Source organism: Liolophura sinensis, chromosome 9, assembly GCF_032854445.1.
Source record: "Liolophura sinensis isolate JHLJ2023 chromosome 9, CUHK_Ljap_v2, whole genome shotgun sequence".
In the NCBI taxonomy this organism is placed as follows: domain Eukaryota; kingdom Metazoa; phylum Mollusca; class Polyplacophora; order Chitonida; family Chitonidae; genus Liolophura; species Liolophura sinensis.
Window position 1 is genome coordinate 24,381,627 of NC_088303.1, and position 25,671 is coordinate 24,407,297.

Here is a 25,671-nt window from a genome sequence, read left to right on the forward strand (position 1 = left end):
AAACAGTCACATAATACAAACACTTGGTCAACAAGAATATGGTCCATCACTTAACACTCAGCTCAAACAGTGGATTACTTATCTAGGCCTTGTGAGGCGGACACTCTGGTTAATGAAGATTACACTTTTATTTATTTGATAGGTGTTTTTTATGCCGTGCTCAAGAAAATTTCATCTATACAACAATGACCAGCATTATGGTGGGAGGAAACTAAGCAGAGCCAGGGGAAAAGTTGACACTTAAGGTCTACGAGACAGACTCTCTGACTTGTGAAGCAGACACTCTGGCTTATACGCATGGACACTGGTCTGTGAGTCAGACACTCTTGTTTACTACTTAGACACTCTGACCCACTAGGCAGACACTCAATCTATGTGGCTTATAAGAACGAAACATTGGCCTACAAATCACACACTTCGGTTAACAAACACAGACACTCTGATTTACAACAGACAGGGGGACTGTGTGGTTAGCTTGGCAGCATGGCGCAATGACCCAGGGGCCTCTCACCAATGCAGTAGCCATGAGTTCAAGTCCAGCTCATGATTGCTTCCTTTCCGGCCATACATGGGAAGGTCTGCAAGCAAACTGTTAATGGTTTTGTTTTCCCCCAGGATTGGCTTGATTTCCTCCTCCCATAATGCTGGCTGCTGCCATATAAGTGAAATATTCTTGTGTACACTGTAAAACACCAATCAAATAAATAAATTTAACCTATGCGTCGAAACAGACATTTGTATGCCAACTGTCAACCAGTAAGGATGTCCCAGGTCAATAATTGAAAGACCAATTCCCAGAAATTGCAAGGCTAATTCCCAAGACAACACACTAGCACCTTGGCCATTAAGATGCAGTTCATTTCTGTTACAATTTTTAAAAAAGCATATGGAGGAATAGGGTTAAACATAGATATATACGTACAGCACATTTATCTTTGTGCAAATTGATTTTAAAACCAGCCACAAAGAGCCAAATTTACAGGAGACAACAATCATATGAATGCCATTACTGTTATAATATCTTGTGCAACAATTTATTTATTTATTTGATTGGTGTTTTACGCTGTGCTCAAGAATATTTCACTTATAGGACGATGGCCGGCAGAGCCAGGAGGAAACCCACGACCATCCGCAGGTTGCTGTCAGACCTTCGCACGTACAGCCGGAGAGGAAGCCAGCATGAGCTGAACTCACAGCGACCGCATTGGTGAGAGACTCCTGGGTGATTGCCCTGCGCTAGCGTGCTAACCAACTGAGCCACGGAGGCACCTCTTGTGGAATAAAGTATTTCCATTAAATGTACATGTATCTACATTTCACCCAAGTTTTTTGGGTGCAATGGCTAATATGTGCGCCTTAAAATTCCTGAATACTCATTGATAATGTACTGTGGTAAAAAATTATTTTCCCAGTGCAACTTGATTTGATTAGTGGTTGACAAAGTTCTCAAGAATATTTCACATATACAACAGTGTTCAATGCCACTTGAAGGAGAGTGTATAAAGGTGCTGCTTATAAAATAGATTTTATGATTAGCTTACTTGTGGACTATTTACTGGATGATCTTTTCATTAAGTTAAGAACCTGGTTGTGACAAATATCATCTAGAAATTGGTGATCACTGGAATTAATACCAGGCACTTTATATACTCATCTGGTTGTTGCTTAACATCATGTTCAAGAATTTTCTGCTTAAACAATGGCTTTCAGTTTTATAGGTGGAGGAAACTAGAGTGAACAAGATAAACCACAAACCTTTGGTAGTTTACTGATAAGCTGTCCCATGTGTGACTTACATATACATGTGTGTGCACTATCTTGGATGACAAGAGCTCTGCACTGAATGTTAGACTCAGAAAAATAGTCACAAAAGAAATCCACAAATTACTCATCCAAGACCAGGATGGAATCTGCACCAGTAAGGCCTTGTCAGGACAACTGCAAAGCAATTTGTTGCAGAACATAAATTATTTGATCACTGTGTGCACTTTATAGTCTTGCATTTCAGCATAATTCACTTTAAGTAACAACAGCATTAAATATCTTAATCAAATCGAAAACACCTTTAAATATGTGTTCTAAACATAATGTTACATATTTGTGTATGTTTAACATTTTAACTTCCCCCCCCCCCCCCCCACCCTCCACACACACACACACACACACACACACATTCGCAAACACATATTTGGAGAATTGCGCACCCACAACTAAAGCACTGGTTAACTAACCTCCATATTTAGCTTTGTTTTATCTGACATGTTTCTGAAGAAACAAAAATCTGATAGAAAAGGTTCCCATATTTTCACATTCCATGTACATTTATTAAAGAAAAATATCAAAGGAATAAAGTTAACATGCCAGCAAACATACATGTATCTTGTTGTAGGATATTTGGACAAGTACAGAATAATACACTATGATTCTGATTCTACAACAACAACACTGAGAGGAACATCATGATTGATGTTGCCATCGAACTGTAAATTATGATCAGTGAGAATAACTGTGTCCTCCACAGGCTCTGACAGGACTGTTACATTTTCACCATCATGAAGGATAGCTTCTTCAGCAAATCCTTCCACCAGTTCATAGTTTTCACCATTCATGCCACTGGGCAAGACCACTTGAGTGGAGCCATTGTCTGATGTGATGATCTGGACAATGTTACTCTGGTCAGCTGACAGTTCTCCCATTATCTCAGGCTGTGCCATGGAATCAGTGGATTGGTCAGTGTTTTGTATGACATAGTGAGTCAGGCTTCCAGATGCTACTTCGACCAGCACAGAGGCTGCAGCAGCTGCATCACTCAGTTCAAGATCATCCATGTCAATATTACCCGTCATGCCTAACGATGCTGGAGCCATCTCCTTCTGGCTGTTGGTGTCTTCAAGAACAGTTATATGTGCGCTGGATTTATTTTGTTCCTTATCTTCTGTAAATGAAAACTTATTCACTTCATCATCGTCATCATCAGAGTTTTCCCCTGCCTGATCATCTACCAGGTCATGTGCTGCCTTTTTGTGTTTCCTTAGATACGACCTCATCAGAAAGCCTTGGCTACAAATTGTGCATACAAAAGGAAATTCATTTGCATGAGCCTTGTGGATGTGTTCCACCATTTTTGCTTTGTAAAAGAAACTGCTGCTGCAATAGGTGCAATAAAATAAATCATCAGGTGTGCGGTTATATTTGAATCTCTGTCGTCCCAAGTTAGAAGCTTTGTAGGCTTCGTCTCCATGGGCTACCTTCATATGGTCCTCGAGTATCTTAGACCTGGGGAATGATGCATTACAGAGCTTACAGACATAAGCATGAAGTTTGAAGTGGAGGAGGCGAACATGAGACACCATGCTATTCTTCTGAGTAAAGCCTTTCCCACAGTATGAACAGTGATACTTCTCTTTATGTTTTTGATGAACGGTGGACAAGTGCCGCTGGAGATTTGTATCATACCAGAATCCTTTGCCACATAGATTACATAGCACTCGCTTGGAACTGTCCATGCCATGTATTCTAATGTGCCGGTTTAGCTGACCTTTTCTGGAAAACCTTTTCTCACAAAAGCTACAATGAAAGTTTTCAAGACAATCATGTATTTCTTGTATGTGCTGTTTTAGAGTGTTTGCCCATTTAAATTTGGCTGGACACAAGTGACAAAGATGCTCTTTGTTTTTACTGCCGTGAACCATCCTTTCATGCAATCGAAGACTTCGCAAGCTTTTGTACTGTTTCTTGCAAACACTGCATGAAGAACCAGCATATTTACAGTGTGCCATATCTTCATGTATTTGTAATGAGTATCTGTTTTTAAATGTCAAGTCACAACGTGAACACTTCACAATTTTAAGTGCCTGTAACTCTTCTATATAAGCTTGGAAACGGTTGTGAGAACTGTGAGACTTACGCACATGTTCTTCTACTCCTGTGAAATCACAGAACATTTTGTTGCAAATTTCACATGGTGCTACTCTAACATTATTCCTTTTTCGCCGATGACTTCCTCTTTGTGGAAGATTACTGCTTCTGCTATTCCTCTCCTTTAAAGTCTGTGTACCTTTACTATTTTCCATTTCTTGAAATTGACTTGTTGTGGATTCTGTCTTAACAATGTCCATGCTGACACTGCTTTGCGTTCCTTCCCCAGCTTCAACCTCCTCATGCAAACTTTCTTTGACATCACTCAAGTCTGTTTCTTCATCGCTACCATTTCTCTCTGCATCTAGTAGCTCCTTGCGTAGCTTCACACCTCTTAAACTGTACCGTCTACCAGGTGTATCTGGCTGAATTTCAACTGACGTACTTACAACTTTTGTTGGAACAGGATCACACTCTGGTGGTTTGACTTTTCTTGGTCGTCCTCGTTTGCGCTTCACAATAACAGGCCCTTCACCATCAGGTCCAGGCTGATGCAGACTTTTACCAGTTACAGGAGTGTTTTCCCCACATGCATGAGCCTGACAAGCACTGACAGACATTGAATCTTGTGTTATAACGGTTTCACTTGCCACTTCATTTCCATCAGCAATCATATAGTTTTCAATGACAGGCTGATCTCCATCCTCTGAACACGTGTTAACATGGAAACCAGAATAAGTGATATCTTCTTCCTGTTGTGAACCAGAGGAATCTTGAACTCCAGAACTGGAACGCTCTTCAACTTCAGAAATGGCACAACCTAATCTTCCAGCAATCACATTCAATGTCAGTTTGTCAAAAAGCAGATGCAATGTTCCTGAACGGAACTTAGTCGCTGATATGTTTATTTCAGTGCCGGAAGCTACATTACAGTCACTAGAACGGAAGGAGCTTTCTTTCCCTTCGCCCGCGATTTGTGACTGGAGAAACTCTGCACTATGGGCGACAGCACTGCTCTTCCATGCAACATTTTCTCCTGTACCTAATTTGTTTATCTGGTCAAAGATATTATGCGGAAGCAAAAACTCAATTGAATTAACCTCAGTCATTGTTTTTGCTAGTTGCGCGTTTCATCTGTATTATTCCTAAAGCGTCAGATACAATCATTGGGTCGTAAAGTTCCAACAAAACATTCACAGAACCAGTGTCACATAGGACCACTTCCTACCTCCAAGCAACAAGAGCGACAACAAGGGGAGGTCACTCTCAATACGGGTTATGCAAAACTCCCTCTGATTCCTGGTGTCGAGTGTCATGCCTCTTAGAGGACATTTCATCGAAGGTAAACTTTCACACGTAATGCTGTAGTACAGGAACTGAGGCCAGGAACCCAAATCCAGTAGTCTAAGGCTCGATTTTTTTTATTGATCTTGACCCACTTTCAAGAGAATGTCTGGAGCTTAATTTAGAATCCTGTCTAAAATGACTTGTTGCTTCGTGCGAACACCACCTTAGAGTATAACTGCCAGAATCTTCAGTATGCAACTTGACCATATGAAAAACGATACTGACATTAGCCGTTCTTTGGCATTATTCCAGCACTTACGTTGTGACATTTTGTTTGTCTTGTGCTTGCTTCATTTGAAGTAACAGACATGACAGACTACACTTTGCCATGCTATATGTTACCACCAAGCTTCTTCTAGCTTGTGATAGGAGAGTTAAATCTTTGTCATGGTGACAATTTCCATAACCTGAGATAGCCTTGCCATTATCCTGCCAGAGTGCGTAGCGATCCATGTACAGTTTAAATCACGGCCTCACAACAGATATACTGTATTCGGGCAGTGGGTGTACATAAATACATGAATGAAATCTTCATTTATACAACTCATTTTCAATTGCATTTGAGAATTTCTTTCCTCCCTCTCACCCTCCACACTCCCCCTAGAGACCTTCTACAATCATAGTGCAAAATGAATTAAAAGGTTATTCCAAACTGTAGATACATTTATGCTCAGCATTAACCAACATAAATACATTAGAATGTTCACTTAATTCTCACTTTTATTGCCTGCAATCTATGTAGACATAGAGTACATGTATAGGCCTGAGACGTTAGCATATCAGCGTGTTATAAACTTGTCAACTTCACTGTCAGATGCACCTAGCCTTAGTCCTGTAGTCCCTGACAGGACATTGACACTGGTATATATATATATTTGTTAGAATGTAATTCCAGGTTTTTCTCAAGAAGAAATAAAATAAAGCAGTTTTTTTAAATTGTATAAATATACTTTATTTTTGCAGTCCACAATAACTTTGGCCCCTTTACAGAGCTGACAGAAGTCTGCATATTTCTGTATACAGCTATATACATATTTACAAGTATATACATGAAGACGAATGACCATGAATTGCTACCCTCCACTGTAGGCTTCAGACGGAATACCCCAGTGAGCTACCTGTACACAGCGTAAAACCCCACAAATATGTATTTGATAAATAAATAATGGGACTTGGACAACTTTGTTCTTTAATCAATGTTCCTTTCACATTAAATTATTATTAATCCACTTATTAGTTAACCTGCATTGAAGACAAAGTCTTTGAACACTTCATTTGTAATGGCTTTTTGAGAAATTCAATTAACAGAATTAATATATTTAACATCTAAGATGGGCTAAATGAACACCTCTTCTAGAGTATGGAATTAAGTGCTCTGGTATCACATGCAGTTTGATTCTGGTCTGAAAAGTATCTAAACTATGTATTACCTTTTGTCTCAGTATCCTTACAAGATGTAAAGAGAATGCATTTTGTCCATGGGACTGGAAGGCAAACATGGGTGACCTCGGAATAAGCTGTCAACTTAATACTTATACGTATACTTAATAACCTCATTTTAGACATTATTTCAGCTTTTTAGAAAAACATATAACCTGTTGTCTGGACAGAATAATCCTCCTAATTTGTTGTTTAATGTTCAGCATGTAACTATGCATAAAGATCGATGAGAATCAATAACTGTAATATCAGGGAAACTGCACAACCAGTCAGTAAACGGCCTCATTGTACAACTCCATATGTATCTGTATATATAATACATCAGTATTTTTTTCTAACAGAATCACAATTTTAATCTTTTGATGTCTTCACTTCTGAAGTCTATCCTGTAAATGAGAAATGAAAAACAGGCTTAAATATTAATGCATTCGCATGAAGAAATCCATTTTTAGCCCCATAAAATAACACTTCTGGTGCTGAAACTAAATTCTAACTCCCAAATAAACATCTTAAAACACACTTTTCAAAATAAATACAAGTTTCTGAATAAGACAAAATGATTAACTTAGTCGAGTTCAAAATTTTAGATCAAATACGGTACATATATAAATAAGTTGAGCTTTTATCAAAAGAAACAATATGGCTGATATGGAGGGAGGTCAGGTAAATAATTTTTCTGCACAGTTCATTAATGATAAACTGGTTGTGTGATTCTGCTTTTGCACAAAGAGATGTCACAGTCTGATGAGTTTGGTATGAGGCTTCAGTGAGTTAACCCTAGCCACAAAAAATACATATGCTGCAGTCACTACGAATATTAAAACACTGAATCCAATAGTGAAGGTGAAGAACTTGTGAAAGCTGCTGATATCCATACCTTAATGAGAGCACCTGTCTGACCTCTGTGGGGGTCAACCTCCAGGTGAGGGGTCCAGAGTTAGGACCCCAGTAATCCACGATCTCTGTCACCTACAACCCACAGGGTATGACTAGAGAACATGAAGTTGTGAAGGCATGTTAGAGTATGACTACAACATGATTAACTCTACCCTAGATACTGTAATTCTTCAACCTTTTTGCATGCTTGCAAGATGATTACCCAAGCATATTCTGAAGGCATTATTCTATGTTGCCTGATGAAAATATACTTTTTGCAAAGCCCTCAAATTGGCTAATTCAACCAATGTAGTTTTGTCTGCAAAATCAAATAAAAATGTCCATAAAGTGCACTAAAATCTGATTTTTCAAATGTGAAAAGGTTGGTGAATTAGAGTACCCAGTTCTGTTTCTATTGTGATGCATAAAAAGTCAGTGTCATATAACAATGAAATACTTTTTTCACGCAATTAAGTCTGATAAGAGGTTGTCAAAAACTGCATGCTTCAGTATGTATTTTTTCCAGTTTGAGTATTAAGCTTGATTCATGTGATCAAAGACACCCGTGATTTTATCAGTCTGGGATCCAACTTCTATGGAACTCATCACTGAGAAAAAAGCGACATATATTACACATCCATAGTCTCAAATTAACTCAGTACAATCTTTGTCCCATTTTTCACTTCTATGATGAATGCCACAAGGGCACCATCTATGGTATTTGTTCAATCTATTCAAGCGTATTTTGAGGGTATTATATATATTTTGAGTACAATGGTGATAAAATTATATTTTTATGTGAATGCCCTGAAATTGGTCACCACATGTACTTTTGTCTTTAACATCAAATTTAAAAAGATTCATCTATGCACTGAATGTTGCTCGTACATATGCAAAAAGGTTGAGGTCTACATATAAGGGCTGTGGGTAAACCCGTCATTTGAGTTATGTTAAAGCCTGATGAATGCGGTCTGAGCTTACCCTTTCCATGTTGAGTATGGTGGCCATCTGAGTGAGACGAGCAAACTTGTCTCGTATCGTCCAGGTGGTGACGGAGGTCAGGTAAGCCACTAACGACCGCAGTTCCTTATCAAACTGAAGCCCTCCCAACTGGAAACAAGCCAGAAAAACAAAAGCTACATCCAAGCAAAAAACAAAGAAAATTTACAAGAGATCTACAGACAGTAAGTTTTCTCTTAAAGGGATACAAAACTGACACTGATTGGCAGACACTAGAAATAGGGTTTCCTGGGATAAATCTTGCAGCCTTCATGTTTGAATAAATGTATCATACCTAACATTCAGCTTAAGCAAGGCATAGCGTGATCTTGTCTATCTCTCACATTAGCCAATCACTGTCCACTCTGTACCCCTTAAATGTAAAACTCATGGCCTCCAGTTAAGTGTATACCCTAATGTCTAAAATTATGCATGAAAATTGTCTCAATCATGTGAAAATCACCAGTACACTGAATTTTTACAATCTATTATGTGGCCATCGTTAAAATATATTCATTGAGTGTAACCAGAGAGACCCTCCAAAAGAAGGGCTACAATCCAAATTTTTATTGGGACTTTGATAGAAGTAATTTTTAATGTCTCTCCCAATGTTAATTTCCCATCCCATGATTTACAAACCTATGTCTTTTTGTCACAAAGTTCTTCACTCACCCTATTGAAGACCGACTTCATCAGCGCTTTTTCCAGTGTCGTTGTGATTTCTGTTGTCACCAGACTGACAAAGGCATCATAGTTTGTGGGAGTAAGGGCAGCCTACAGACAAATGACAAACTTCTCCCTGTATTAGGTGTATTATCTACAAGCAAATGTAGATCTACATGATGCAGAATAATGTACATCTACATGTTGCAGAATAATGTAGATCTACATGCTGAAGAATAATGTACATCTACATGATAATGTACATCTACATGATAATGTACATCTACATGCTGCAGAATAATGTACATCTACATGATAATGTACATCTACATGATAATGTACATCTACATGATAATGTACATCTACATGCTGCAGAATAATGTACATCTACATGAAAATGTACATCTACATGCTGCAGAATAATGTACATCTACATGATAATGTACATCCACATGATAATGTACATCTACATGATAATGTATATCTACATGATAATGTACATCTACATGCTGCAGAATAATGTACATCCACATGATAATGTACATCTACATGATAATGTATATCTACATGAAAATGTACATCTACATGCTGCAGAATAATGTACATCTACATGATAATGTACATCCACATGATAATGTACATCTACATGATAATGTATATCTACATGATAATGTACATCTACATGCTGCAGAATAATGTACATCTACATGATAATGTATATCTACATGATAATGTACATCTACATGATAATGTACATCTACATGATAATGTACATCTACATGATAATGTACATCTACATGCTGCAGAATAATGTACATCTACATGATAATGTACATCTACATGATAATGTACATCTACATGCTGCAGAATAATGTACATCTACATGATAATGTACATCTACATGATAATGTACATCTACATGCTGCAGAATAATGTACATCTACATGATAATGTACATCTACATGCTGCAGAAGAAACTGATGTAAGTGACACTATGTAAAAGGTCTTAACTGTGATCATCTGAAAATTATCGAAAAATCAATAGACATGTTGTGATAACATTATATGATCATAAAATACTGAATGTTGAATTCTAGGGAAAATGTTTTATACATATAGATGACATAAGGCTGACATCACCACAGACCTAGCCACTAACAGTGCTAATTATACTTAGGGGAAACATGAAAACGTACTATGAAGTGAATTCGGAAAGACCGGTAAAAAAAAAAAAAAAAAAAAATGTTCATTTCTGAGGCATTTCCTAATAACCCCTCTATGCATATTTTCCGTCAGTGGTCAGGAATATTTGGATATGACATCATTGATGGACATACTAAGAACTAAGAAAGCCGGGCCAGGATCTCCCCTGTACTTTTGACAGCCATAACTGCTTAATTTCTGTGCTGACTGCTGGGGCCTTTGGAACACTGTACTTTAAAGTCATTTTTACAATTTTTACACCCCAAGGGGAAAGCTGAGAGGCTTTCTTCTACTATTTTAACTTGGACATGTCCTAAACTGCATATTAAAAAATAAAAACCAGGCATCTCATGTATCGTTTAAGCACCTCAAATCATTAAACCATGATTGTCTGTGCAGTCTGGCCAAATTTTTCACCCACCAAAGACCGCTTTGACCACCACTATGGTTAAGTGATCTGGATTGTTCCATTGACTGATTTAGTGATTGACTGGTACTGACTGTTGATATTCAATCAGACATTACGATCAATATGCTTCACGTCGATATATGTCAAGGGCAGCTGTAAATAAAGAAGTGCAATCTGATACAGCCAATGAGGCACTCGCTGGATACATTTATCTTTAATTACAACTGTTGATTTATTTCTTTATTTATTTATTTGATTGGTGTTTATGCCATACTCAAGAATATTTGACTTATACAAGAGTGGCCAACATTATGGTTGGAGGACACACTGTAGAATGAAGGCATCATTCTTTATCAGTGTAAGGTAGAGACCTATTGTCAACAGATTACCAGGAAGTGTGAGAACATAACTGATGACCTTACCTTAAATGTGGCCAGCAACGTGTCCAAACTGACAATGAAGTTCTGAATCCATGGGTCATTAGCTTCATAATTTGTGAACTCATCCTGCAAGCAGCAAAGTCCACAAAAAATTTAAAATGATGCATTCATGGCTTTTGTGATATATGCAAAGCAAAACGAAACTTGAGTGAAACATACACTGAGGTGTGGAGGATCCTGCACAGACAGAGTCTGGAGAAAAATACCACCATTTACTAAGCACCTGACAACCTCCTGACATAGGGAAGCTGAATTTGAGCCTATATCCTCAATGGTCAAAGGGATGAATGCATAAATGATTATGGCGTATACAAACATATCATGATTACAAACCATAGATTTCATGAATGTTTAACTCAGCAATGTTAATAACTTGTGCTCTGTCAGCAACCTTTAGTTAAGTTTAAAATCTTCTATTTTATTTACAAAGTTCAGTTAATTTTACAAAGCTCAGTTATATTTACAAAGCTCAGTAACATTTACAAACCCCAAGTTGTGACGTGTTTTCATCTGACGACGGCAGCAGTTGCCACCAAAAGCTCATAATATACCACCTTGGACAAAGTTGTCAAAATAGTCCTATATCTTTTGGTTTTTAGTTAAACCTCTCCATAGTAGAATATATTCAAAACCTCAGTTATGTTTACAACCCCAGTAACATTGGCAAACCCCAATCATGTTAATAAACCTCAGTTATGTTTACAATCCCAGTAACATTGGCAAACCCCAATTATGTTTACAAACCTCAGTTATGTTTACAAACCTCGGTTACATTTCCAAAACCAGTTATGTTTGTAAAACCAAGTTATTTTTACAAACCTCAGTTATGTTGTGGTTGGTGGAAAGGAATGTATCTACAATAGGTTTGATTCTTGGCTTGACAGCACTGCTGTGCAGTTGGGAAAAACCAAACTCCACAGCCTCCTTAAAACGATTGGAAACACCTAACAAATCTGACAAGCAACTCTGCAAGAAAAAAAGGTCCATTAATGACTTATTATGGAAGTAAAAGCCTGCAAAATTAGGTGCCATAGTCATGCTAGAAATTCATTCATTAAAGCGGGAAAACAGTAAACTTTGTTGGTATTCTAAAATAGGAGCTCTTGTTCTGTGCTATGCGGTTTAATAGACAGCTCTGACAGCTTAGACAAGCTAGAAATGTCATTTTAGAAGGCTATGGAGGTAGACAGAGTCTGTTTTGTCTTACTCACAAGGTAAATGCTTGCACTAAATTGCTGTTGTTAAGTTCAACAATATCATGGACGAATAGTAAATTTAAGTTGTACATGAGTGCATGAAGATAATATTACCAATAATTTGTATTCGAAAGAAAGCAATTTCATAGAGCAAAATAATAAAAGGTTAATGGAATTCTCACCTCTAGTTTAGCTTTATTTTGTTCCACTGTTTGACCGTAAAGTTTAGAAACTTCTTCCTAAAAAAAAAGATGACTGATGACGTTATCAGACACATAAGAACATAAGAACTTAAACATCATGATCATGAAAAATGGTGAAAATAAACAGAAAGAATATCCTATATAATACTACTATACACCATTATGTTAGTGAGTCACAACCCCATGTGACAACAGAAGGGTATACCCTGTATATGAAGTTCAATGCATTCTGAAGAAATGCTATGTACAGGTAAAGGGTATGCAGTTGTAATAATGTATTAGTCTGTGAGTTTGTCACAAGGATAATAGGAACGAGGCTCAATCCCTATGCAAGTCCCTGCCATTTCAACAGAGATCTGGAATTTAACAAGCAATACCACTGGCCAGAAGATGGCCTCCATGGCCTATGTCATTAGCACATTAGTACAATGACCCCGCAGCCTCTCACCAATAGTCACTGTGAGTTCCAATTCAGCTCATGCTGGCTCCCTCTTCGGTTGTACGTGGGAAGGTTTGCCAGTGTACCTGCTGATGGTCATGTGTTTCCCCCTGGCTTGGCCCAGCTTCTTTGCACCATTGTATAAGTGAAATATTCTTGAGTACAGCGTAAAACCTCCATTAAATAAAAACAAATAAATAAATAAACTGGTTAGAATGAAGGTCTGTAGGATGGTTAGACTGCTGTGTCAGTAGCAGCTTCTTTGTGAAATATTTTGTATAGAACCAAAAACACACACCAACACCAAAACCAAACCAGAACCAAAAAAAAAAAAAATTGATCATATAAGGAAATCAATACGCACACTTTGTTCTAAACATCACTCACCTCTAAACTGGCTTTTAATTTCTGCAAGTAATCACAGCTTGTTTCAGCATTGTTCAGAGTTACCTATAATACAACATAGTCAACAAAATAATGAGAAAAATGTAGGCCAAAAATGTGTTTGGTCAAGTTTATTTTCGTGATATTTCAATAAACTTTCTGTGTACTGGTGTTGTGAACTTGGTAAGTCATGGTTTACGGTTTTGATACATTTTGTCTACAATAGGTCCTACTGGAGGGTATTAAGTGAGGGTGGCAGTAGTCAAATATCAAATATAACACTAGAGCTTTTTGCACTAGGTCCTTAAGCTGGCGATATGCAAGGGTGACCTTACAATGGGGGGCACAACAGTAAGGTTTGACCCCAGTAATTTAGGGTGACTCACCAGAAAAATGGCCTTAGCTTTCTCCTTCTCCACATCAGAGCTCTGTAGCTTCCCGGTCTGTATGCTAGACTGGACCAGGTTGTATGCTTGTGTCAGATCAAAGCCTGAGGGGAAGCCTGCACGGAGATGTGAGAATAACACCTCTCTGAAGTCCTGTTCCAAGGTCGTACAGGCATGGTTCAGCATGGCACAGACACCATCAACACTCGAACTCGAAATAGCTCTCCTGTCACAAGAAGTGGAATGCTTTTTAAGTGTGCTATTTCAAGATCACATGAACATTTACTTGACACTGGTGACATCTTAGCTTGTCATTCACATCCCTTTTTTTTTAATATGAGTATTTACATCACATGGTGCCTCCATGGCCAATGGGCTTAGCATGCCAGCACGGCACAATGATTCAGGAACCTCCTATCAATGTGGACGTTGTGAGTGAGTTCATGTCCAGCTCATGCTGGTTTCCTCTCTGGCTGTACATTGGAAGGTATGCAAGCAACCTGCGGATCGTCGTGGGTTTCCCGGTTTCCTTCCATCATAATGCTGGCTTCATTGCATAAGTGAAGTATTCTTGAGTATGGCGTAAAACACCAATTAAATGAGTAAGTAAATACATCACACGTATACACCCTAAATGTCAATAAATTTCATCCATGACTAACAGTTTTTCTGATTCTGAGAGTTCTGTTGATGTTAGAAAAGCATTTTGAGCTTTGCTTGGAACTTGGAATAATATTCTACTTTAAAGTTGTAAGTTTCAGCACCAAAAATTAATATTTTGAGACATTTATTTGTTCTGAAAATTAATTTTTATGGATAAAATTTTAGGTCATTTAGGGTGTATATATTTCTGAAATCATGAGTTCTGTCTAAACTGACAGAGTAGCCCTTTAGACCCTTGACTGATCCAACAAATATAGGGTATCAAAGTAAGCATTTTCATGAAGTATATTCAAATATTCTTTCTCATGAAAAGTGTGAATGATCTAGGTACATGTGGTTCAGCTGATCACAAACCTGACACATTTCTTGACAATGAAGAAGGTGTCGTCCACCATACTGGAGGTCAGCATGCCCTGGTCTGTGCTGTCCATGCTTACTGCCTAGTACCAACAACAACAATAACAACGTTATTGTCAGTTTTATTTTCAAATAATTAAAATGAAACATTTAGAAAAAAAGTATACGTATACCTCAGTCTTAAAGTGTGAAAGTTTTATCTTAAAAACGGTCAAAAATTTAGCTACAAGAGAACAAAACTGCAAGAAAAACATGAACACAAATTGTATGCACCAGTTCAAAAAACTGAACAACAGAATTCCTGACCATATTCACTTAGTCCTGTCCTTCATGTTTTGATTTATTTATTCATTTATTTGATTGGTGTATTTGTGCCGTACTCATAAAGATTTCACTTACACAACAGCACTCGTACATGTTTTGAGGCCTTCAAGCAAAGAATAATTGACGATGTCCATAAGCTATGCTAATCACCCATGCTAAGCATCTGTAACAATATGTTACATTGTACACATGTAACAAGGCATTCAGAGAATCCCACCAGCTTGCCTGCTATAGCAGTCAATTAGACAATGGAATCAGAATAAAGTTGTAAAATGTTGTGGTGGTAAAGACATCATTGTGAGGAGTTTGTGCACAAGACTGAGGCAGTGGTCTTTGATATGTAAACTGTGAAAAATTCCAACGCTGTGAATGACTGAGCAAATGTTGAGCTATTGGTAGTAAGAAAAGTTCATTGAGGGGTGTTCGAGTACCAGCTCGTTGCAGTGGTCTTTGATAAGCAAATCACTTCCCATGATTGGCTATCTGTGTAGTATGGTTGGCCTATTGCAGCCCTCTGATTGGCTCTGCAAGTACTTAGCTGACAAAGCTGGATGGTTCAAACATTCTGTCAAAGTAGGGAAAGGCACATGCATCAGCCAGTGTCCTAATGTGGAAAGTTTTCTACAGACACTATGCATACCAGATAAACTGGTATACACCAAGGTAAATTCTTACACTCTACAATCTGGTATAAGTAGGTAGAGAGACAAAAAACCCTATCCCCATAAGGGGAGTGCATAAGAAACTTGTAGCCCTATAAGAAAAGTAGAAATCTGTGTTTACAAGAGAACAGAATGAAGTCAATCAGAACATGTGTCCCTCAAACAGGAAAACGGCAATAATCTGGTAAAATCACCAGAGGAACAATAACCATCTTGTTCTCCTACATGTAGGTAAGCATGTGCAATAAAAATTGTAGCCCTACATCAAACTTTTCTTGTTTGCAAAAATGGTAAAACTGGCAAAGTCCATAAAATCTCATAAGCAATTAAGTCCACAGGAGCCCTGTATACAAGAAATTGTGAGGTTTAATTTCTAAAGAACGTGTTTACTACAGAAAACAAATTGTAGTTTATTTACATGTAACTGGTAAATGTTTGAACTGGAAGGTTGTTGAAATCCACGTATGATTGCCATTATACAGGAGCTAAAAAAACAAACTTAACCTACCATCTGAAAATATGCATTTATACACAATATCTTAAATTAGGAAGCCAAAAAAAAAAAGCCTAACCTTCAATCCATGTGTGATAGCCCAATATACAAGATCTAAAAAAAAAAGCTTAACCTTCAATCAGAGTTTGTGCATTTACATACCATACTTTAGACTAGAGAGCTAAACAAAAAGCTTAACCTTCATCAGAAGTTTGTGCATTTACACACCATACTTTAGACTAGAGAGCTAAACAAAAAGCTTAACCTTCATCAGAGTTTGTGCATTTACACACCATACTTTAGACTAGAGAGCTAAACAAAAAGCTTAACCTTCATCAGAGTTTGTGCATTTACACAACCATACTTTAGACTAGGAGAGCTAAACAAAAAGCTTAACCCCCAATCAATTCAGCCCCACTGGAAGAGAATCCTGGCAATAGAGTCCATCACAAATAACTGTACTATTCACATACAGAACAACCAGCAATATTTCTATTTATATTTCACACAATTTTACAGATTTAGATAAATTTTTGGATTGGTGTTAACCACAAACGCCTCAGAAGTCACTCACCTTAAAACCATTTCTCTCATAAAATATTCCTCCATCATGATATAGTTCCCCAATCAGCTCCTGCATTAAGCGACTCAATTCACAATTGGTGAAGAAGTTACTTATCTCATTTCTTTTTCTGAAAACACAAGCATATAAATTAAATCATCTCTGCAACACTGAAAGTAAAAAACCTTTGAGGGAATTTCATTTAGGTTGAAGCATCTGACTGAGTCTTAATATTTCTAGATTTGCCTTCAAATAAAGAAATGAAATTTCAAGTAAAAACTTAACCAAACCTTTTTGAGTCTCATCCTGTTGTTCAGCAACTTCCATGTCTGACTGAAAATTGTAAGTTTTGTGGATAAATAAACAACACAAGATAAACAAGACATTTCAAATGTACACTGTGTATAATACAAACAGCCAGTAATTCCACTGCAGCCATCAAGTACAAGGGCACTTATGAATTGATGTTACAACAAAACAGAAATGTTCACATGAGGCCTTTGGTGGCTTTATTTATTTCTTTATTTTTTCTCATTTTCTTTAAGTTTGTTTACATTTCCAACATTACAACTCAGATTCAGCCAATCAAAAGCTTTAGGATTGGGCTGTCCTTCAGATCAGCATGAGGGTGCTTTGTGAGGAGGTCACAATAGGACTAGCAATCAATTTGTTGTGTCCTGCGTGAAATGTGAGTGGGCCTTACTGTTGATCTTCTCCGTAAGAAGCGTAGATAAAGCTCAGTTCTGGCAGAGAGCAGATACTAACTCAGACAACAAAACATCTAACTCTTTGGGATCCAATCTGCAAGGTTAAAAGAAATTAAACAGTAAAATTACTTGATTCATATCTGCCTGACATTTATTATTATGACTGTTCTTACTTACAAGAGAAACCTTTCTGTAGGGACACATTCTGAATATGTTATAGGTGCAATCCAAGAAACCCTTTCATATTTCCCCGATTTATTCTATTTCTTTTTCACATTTTCACCAAGAAACTGCTGACTTTGAACTTGTGCTCTTTCTTGGTGAAAGCCTACAAGACTTCCCCAAAAAGCCATAAGGCTAGACAATCAGTAAGGGTGGTTTTTTGTCTTTTGTGACCTTCCTGATTCAACTTTTCATTAGTTTGGAGCTTCAGTTGACTACAATGTCCTTTTGAAAAGATTTCAAATCATGACCCGGTTTCCTCCTACCATAATGCTGGCTGCCGTCTTCTAAGTGAAATATTCTTGAGTAGTATCGTAAAAACATGATAAAAACAAATAAATAAATAAATCAAATAACAGCATTTTTCAAGTACCAACGACAAATTGAGAATCCTGGAAAATGTTACTGTAAGTAAATGTGAGACACATGACTTACTTCTCTGAAGCTGCCTGTTTATGAAACATGGTACTCTGCTGTACCTGTTGTGCCTAACATGTAAACGCGAAAGCACAAAATATTGTGTGAAATACAAGAAACTTGATAACATTTGGATAAGAAGCTTGACAACAGCACTGAAAGTGACAGACACAATCTTATAAGCATATCAATGTTTGACATTTTTTTGATAACATTGCTTTTTGATTCACCAAACATAGGTTACGCCTATAATACTCCAATTCTCCAGGTAACTTGATTAAAAACCAAACATTTTACAAACAAAACATCACAAACTCAACTTTCACAGTGTTTTAAATACTGTTTTACAAGTTTTCCCAATCAGAGAAAAACACCAAGAAATGTTCCAGACAGTCATTTTACATGTATTTATGTCACCATATCACTTTCTCCACAAACAATGTATGTACCTTCACACACCATATTTTCACACAAAGTTAAGCAAGTTTTCATATGAAAACATTTGACTTCATTCTGACTGATTCATTGCCTTATTGGGACACTTGTGAGAGTTTGCTTAATTCATTATCATCAGAAAAACTCAAGTGAAGGCATCACAAGTGTCATTTTAAAGGCTCCTGAATTTTTACAGGATAAACTTTAGGTGATTGATTGATCGATTATGGCTTAACGCAACATAGGTAATTCTCTCAGCCATATTGTGGCAAAAAACTTTAGGTGAAGTACAGTATCTTGAATTTCTGCCTTCCATCTTCTGCCACACATTTTACTGGAAATACCTCTTACCTTGGCATCAAAGTCTCCTTTTCTTCTTAAAATGCTCTATAAGTTTCCTCGCCTGTCGATCACAAGCTCTTTGTACCCATTTTAACAAAACAAAAAGCTTGCCTGGACCTGAGTAAGAAAACAATATACAACAAAACAAATCAGCCATAAAATAAAGATTGACAACATGAAAAGTTGAAAAGTTATTTTACATAGTACATATATATTTTTACAACCATTTCTTTTGAAGTGTATCACATGCAATGCGAATACTTCAACTCCATGAAGAACACACTGTAGTGTAAATATAAAAATCCTCATAAAGTTGTAAGATGGACAAGAACACAATTCAGTAAAACAACAAAGAGAAAATTCCCCGCCTATACAAGCTGCCTCCAAGCTGTGTGAAAAACACATCATTTTATGCTGTCATGCTTGTGATCTACCTCTTTACTTTACACTGTAGAGGCACAACTACTTGTATTCAGAAACTCTGACCCAATACAGAAAAGAAGAGCAAACAGCTGTTGGATCAACTTGTTGTAAACAGGCAAAGTTCTCAGTTCAGTAGTCAACGCAGAAATAGGATAATTTAGAAGAGCATTTTCACGTACCATAATATGTTTCCACTAATGGTTGTTGAACATCAACCACCTTGGCGATGGACTCAAACAGAAGTGTGAGCGTGTCAGCATAAAGCACATTAGCCCTCTTGTCATCGGAGTCAGATACCAGAGCTAACTTCAGATCATTTTCAGCTTTCTCTGAAAGCTAAAAATTAGACTGATATATTTATTTGTTCAGCTGGTTGTGAATTACCAGTGGAGGGGGGAAGAAAGAGGAAGGGAAAGGGTTGAAGATTTACAACTTCTTTATAATAAGGTGAAGATTAAAAGCAGAGCCACATCTATCCCAAATTTTAAGAGTGACATTATGACTGTACACAAAGAAAGCTTTCTTAGAGCCTTTAAACAACTGAAACAAACAATTTGCAAGAAAACTGTTTTGTTTTTTGGTAAACCATCATCTTTGTTCAATTTACTTATCAGTTTTAAAACAGCTTGATTACTTTGTACTCGATGAGAATTACGTATTACTGGTCAACTGGAGTAATTCACTGAAGTAAAAATGCGTAGATGTTCAAAACCTGAAAATAAAATTTGCTCTGAAATAAACAATGTTCCACTAAGAGATACATGTATAGTGTTGATCCATTATTATCATTGTATGATAAAAAAAACCTCTGCCATAGAGAATTAAAGTCCTTATTTAAAAAAAACAGACATATTTTTTTGCCCAGAAAATCATAATACTATGCCAAGCCTAACTAATGTTAATATTGATACTGAGGTGTCCTCAAACTGAAACTGATCTGGTTTGTCATACAGAGTACTATCAATATCTGTGTCACTTCCAACAATGCCTACCTGAGCTGCCAGGAACTTGCCATATTTTGTCAATCCTTCCTCGTGTAATCCGACCAAAGGGAAGATTTTGAAGAACCTCTCTACTGATGCTAAGTCACCAGAATGGACTGCAGCGTCAAACTTATTGTGGACTATCGTTCTCAGCTTATCTTCTGATTCGTGAAGAAGTTTGAATGAGACTTCAAGCTGACTACCTGAACAACAGAGACAGTTATTGGCATATCAGTATGTGTTACCATGACAACATGCCAGTTTACATGTACATGTATTAAGAATGAAATAAAAATCTTATAGCGCCTTATGGGCTTAGCTGAGATTTTCTTTTCAAACATCCAATTCGCTTGTCAAATACTGGATGTAGACATTCAGATGTTACCACATATCTGCATTCACTCAGGCATTATGACTTTCCCTAAAAAACAAGCTCACCAAAATATTTTTATTTGTACTGGATGAGAATGACATAGAGACAGTATACCTTCCCCTGCGTCTGACGTCATGCGCAGGATGTTTTCATCCAGACTCCTGAACCTGTGAATGTGTCCAGCTGCTGTCTCATAGTCCTCCATCTGGAGAGCTGACTGAACTCCGTCCGTGCAGAACTTCAGGTCCAGGATGTCCTCCACACGTGTCAGACAGCTCGTCACCTGACTCTGGAATCATATATATCCATCTATACACGCATGGATTTTTGTATTATTTAAATTTCAAAGATTTATTCCTCGTGACACTCTTATTCTTCAAACTATTTGTACTTCTCCATGAAATGATATACAATTTAAACCCCCTAGTCTGGAATACTAATGTCTTGTAGAGCACACAGGGGTCACTGTGACCTAGTGGTTGTCTACATGCACATGTATGTTGTAGGACATACATATAACTATAAATACTTTCCGTTTGGAGCTGAAGGTGTGAATTTATAGCAAATCTTTACAACATCGATATTAAAAAGTTAACCAAACAAAGTTAAAACTACGATACAACACATATCAGAGGAAAATTACCACTCTATTGAAACAAACGACTGCGCGATAATGTTGTCTGGAATCTTTTCATTCATGCAAGAGTGTGTTCTGGGAGTAAATAAACTGGCAGAATAATTCATGACATGTAACTAGTTTCTAATAAACAATCCGTTTCCACGGTGATTGGAAACTTAGTTGGTGTGTTTAGGACACAAGCAAAGTAAGCTATCTTATTCTAATCAAACTGGCGTCTAACGCCATGTTAAGTTCTGGTAGATAATTTCCTTTTGTGTGTTTACAGTAGTGTTGGAAATAACATAAAAATATAAATATATAAATATCTGTTTACAAGGTTTTTGATCACTACCAACAATAGCTTACCTTTGCCAAATCTAACTGTCTGACTTTGCTGCTGACATTCTCCGCCAGAGTGGATGTGAAAGAAATCATGCCTGCCAACTGTTTGGAATCTCCCTCTAACAACTGAAGATTGGGGCTGTGGGAAACAGAAGACAATTGCTTGTGAAATTACACAGGTGTACCCATACTGGAGATGTATCAACCATATCACTGTCGAGGTGTCTTAAAAACTTTGTCACAAGGCAAAGAGAGGTAGGAATACCTTGTGTTTGTTTGGGGCCTTTCATGGTTTCCAGGATCTGAATCTACAAAGACATTTCTGACTTCAGTCAAAAATTTAAAACCTTGTCACAATGCTAAGCCCTTAGTTTCAGAAGTTGAAATTTCCACACATTTGTCTTAAGATAACATTAATGAGGTGGTCAAAATTTAATTTATAGTGCTTGAAAACAGGTTCTCAAGTCATGTTTCAAATTTTGATTTAAGTCAAAACTGCCTTTGTGGAATGGGGCCAGAGGTACCTAAAAGCTGCATAACATAAATCAAATACTCACAGCATTTTGTGAAGGCCCATCATCTTGGTCTCCAGTGTTCTCTGATGTTCCAGTAATGCATCCAAATCTTTACTGACCACTTCCTTCAATGACACAAATTTGATAATGATAAAATAACTGATCACGAAAAGTCTAAGTTCAGGTTTTGGCACCAATTTATGTTAATTCTTCGTCAGTCCTTTGCTTTGGTATAAAGCCAATGCAAAGACCATAACAGATGGACAAGCAACTCCTACTGCTTGGGCGACATCAATATACAGTTAACAGATACATTAAACTAGATTCTTCACAAATGTAACACAAAAGCACAAATATAACAAAACAAGTCATAAGTTGTCAGGCTCATGGCAGGTAAAGTGGAGCGGGGAGGGTGAGTGTAATTTTGGCATTCAGGTGTCCTCTACCAACAGACCTAACCGTACACTGTTGTACGTGAAAAGTTATTGTGGCACCAAATGGTACCCCTCAAAATTAAAGTGACCGTAATGTCTGCCACTATATATACACAGAAAAAATGATATAGGAGATAGTTATCACAGAAAAATATGTAAAAAAAATTCTGTGAAGTTTTGAAAGCCAAGAAGATGAAGTTTGGCATTGGGGATATGACACTGACCGACAATTCACTCAGAGTAGCCATGTTGTGGAAGCCCTTATGAAGTTGACCAATCACTAGCGGTGAAAGAGCCACATGATAATGGGATGCCACGTCAAAAAACCTATTAGCTCTCGATTGTCAGTGTGGTTTCTTATAGTGGACAGACAGATATCGATGCAATAAATTGGATTTTGCGACTAGTTTAAGTGTTAATCTGATGCATTTTGAGCCACACATTTATGAGCTGGAAACAGAATGGCTGCTCATGTCACAATGCGCACATGTTGGGCAGGGTGCTGTAGTAACTTATTGGGGAGAACTGGCAAGAAAACAGCCTTGGGAGATTAATTGCTTGAAGAAAAATATTATGATTTTACCTTATTTTTCCTTAGCAAAGTCAGATTTATTATGAAAATATCTTCCCAAAATCTGAATAAAAGGGTCTGTCATCAATGAAGGAGTGAGTGAGTGAGTGATTGATTGGGGTTTAACGTCGTGCTCAACAATTTTTCAGTCATATGACGACAACGGAATCCTTAGGGTGTATGTAATGTACCTCCTTGTTGCAGGACGGATTTCCACCGCTCTTTTATCTAGTGCTGCTTCACTGAAACGACTTACCGACGGCAAGTAAGCCGCCCCACCCGAGCCATTATACTGATACGGGTCAACCAGTCGTTGCATTATCCCCTCCATGCTGAACGCCAAGCGAGGAAGCCACAACTTCCTCTTTTAAAGTCTTAGGTCTGACTTGACCCAGGATTGATCCTGGATCTACTGCTCCCGAAGCGGACGCTCTACCAACTGTGCTGTCCGGGCCGGTATTATCAATGAAAAGGTCGTGCTAATTCAATAAATTCCCTGATGTCGACAGAGCCAGCGAAGCCAAATGGTTACACGCATGCAGGACGAAAACAACCAAGATCGCTGAAACTCAATGCCTGAGTCCACATACATCGCACTGACCAAGCGCCAAACTAAAAGAAACATAATCCTTTTGAAGACAGAACAGGGCTGATACTCTTTGGTTAGGTATCAGGCATTTTTGTTTGTATTTTCTCATTGTCACATAGTTTATACTATTGGTACGGGAGAGCTCCTAGGTTTTGTGACGTCACTCTAGATAGCTATAACATGGCAAAATGGCGTCACCAAATAAGTGGCGAGGTACTGATGATTGTTTGCTACTTATTTTGTTAACAATATATCTAAAATATTTTTAAAACATTTCTGGGATAGCACTTAATTACTTCAGCTTTAGTGGCTGACTTTATGTTCACTTTAAATACAAAAAAAAGAGAAAAGGGATAGGGGTCGGCATTGGGTAGGGCTGGCAATGTACACTAATGTTAGGTGGGAAGTAAGCCATTTTTTACTTTCTAATAGCATGGTTGACAATGTACCTTCTTGCTGTCTTTAGAGGAGCATGATTATTCAGAAAATCTCTCACCTGTCTTTTGTCATCACAAGGAATCCAAAAAAAGTGATACAAGACAGGAGAGAGATTCTCTGAAAAACCAAGCTGATTTAAAAGCCATCAATCATGTTGGCATGAGCGAGTGTTGACGGTGCACTGTATCTACATAAATAAACTGTAGTAATTATGGAAACCCTCGTGATTTCTTGGGTTATCTTTCCACATCAGTGCATGCAGTAATTGGACATTCATTCATATACTGTGCAAAGCTAGGCACATCTCCTAATCTGTCTCACACATTCTTCACCAGCCAGTCGCTAATCAAAATGTCCTTTCTTCAATAAGGTGGATGGTAACCTTTCTGCACATACAAAAGTCTAGTCCATTCAGTTCTTGGAAGATCAAACAATAATGCTCTATTGGCCTTTACAACCAGAGAGTACACTGCAGATAACTATAATTTCTTACATACAGGACATAGGGGTCGTTGATGTTCACTGTGAAAAAGAGATTCTTCAATGCATTTATTTATTTACCTCAAGTTTTACGCAGCACTAAAAAACATTTCACTCATATAATCATGGCCAATATATATATATATTACGGCAGAAAGGTAATGGACTTTTGATCGGTCATGTTGGAAGATCGATCTAGGTAGGAGAAACCTACGACCATGCGCAAATTGCTGGCAGACCTTCCCATGTATTACCGGGGACGTTCAATGAATAAGCCAAGTCGGCATTTCAGGATCGAGTCGCGCGAGCTCAAGCAGATATTGATGACACAGGGTCGGGGCTACTGCAAACTAATGCAGCTAAAAGGTGAGATTTTACGGCACTTGACAGGTTAAATATGTATCTCACGACTCCTGAATTGTCGACTCGCCTTATTGGCTTCACTCTACCATGTGACAGCAACCTAGTTTTTACTTTTCACATGCAGTACATTGCCTGCAGAGCCTTGGCGTAAACCAAATTATGCATGAGTGGTACCAGGTTAGCAAACTGAAGATAGATGACAATGACTGAGACTGTGACAGTGTAACTGTAACAAAAGAACTCCGTATCTGCATGTCACTTTTCGGACTGACAGTGGCAGTCTGGCGCCGGCTACTGTCAACCATTTCAAACAAACAATTTTTACTGCCAAAGAACGATCTGTGTTGTAAAACATCCAGACATCGATGCTATACCTCCTCATCGTCCAGAGCATCAAGAGCACTTCTAATCTCCTCAAGATCTGTCAAATTTTCCACATTTTCTAATATTGTAGGAGACGTGGCAAGTTTTGTGGAGGCCGCCATGTTGCTTACATCTCGTTCACAGCGTCACC

At 37.7% G+C, this 25,671-nt stretch overlaps 2 protein-coding genes across 2 annotated transcripts; both read right to left on the reverse strand.

The window, feature by feature from the left end:
- Positions 1 to 2,302: 2,302 nt before the first annotated feature.
- Positions 2,303 to 5,045, reverse strand: LOC135475456 (zinc finger and BTB domain-containing protein 17-like). The gene has a single exon (XM_064755365.1). The coding sequence runs from the start codon at positions 4,965 to 4,967 to the stop codon at positions 2,418 to 2,420; it is 2,550 nt and encodes an 849-aa protein (XP_064611435.1). The 5' UTR covers positions 4,968 to 5,045; the 3' UTR covers positions 2,303 to 2,417.
- Positions 5,046 to 6,178: 1,133 nt separating this feature from the next.
- Positions 6,179 to 25,642, reverse strand: LOC135475234 (conserved oligomeric Golgi complex subunit 4-like). The gene is given in 24 exon segments (XM_064755050.1): positions 6,179 to 7,031; positions 7,523 to 7,614; positions 8,503 to 8,631; positions 9,193 to 9,294; positions 11,218 to 11,301; positions 12,055 to 12,201; positions 12,614 to 12,670; positions 13,461 to 13,523; positions 13,844 to 14,069; positions 14,861 to 14,946; positions 16,913 to 16,966; positions 16,968 to 17,028; positions 17,185 to 17,237; positions 17,608 to 17,661; positions 17,663 to 17,705; positions 18,269 to 18,321; positions 19,037 to 19,051; positions 19,053 to 19,144; positions 19,630 to 19,786; positions 20,443 to 20,636; positions 20,921 to 21,095; positions 21,792 to 21,906; positions 22,325 to 22,407; positions 25,532 to 25,642. Coding segments are annotated over 24 exon segments (2,289 nt in total). The 3' UTR covers positions 6,179 to 6,988.
- Positions 25,643 to 25,671: the final 29 nt, after the last annotated feature.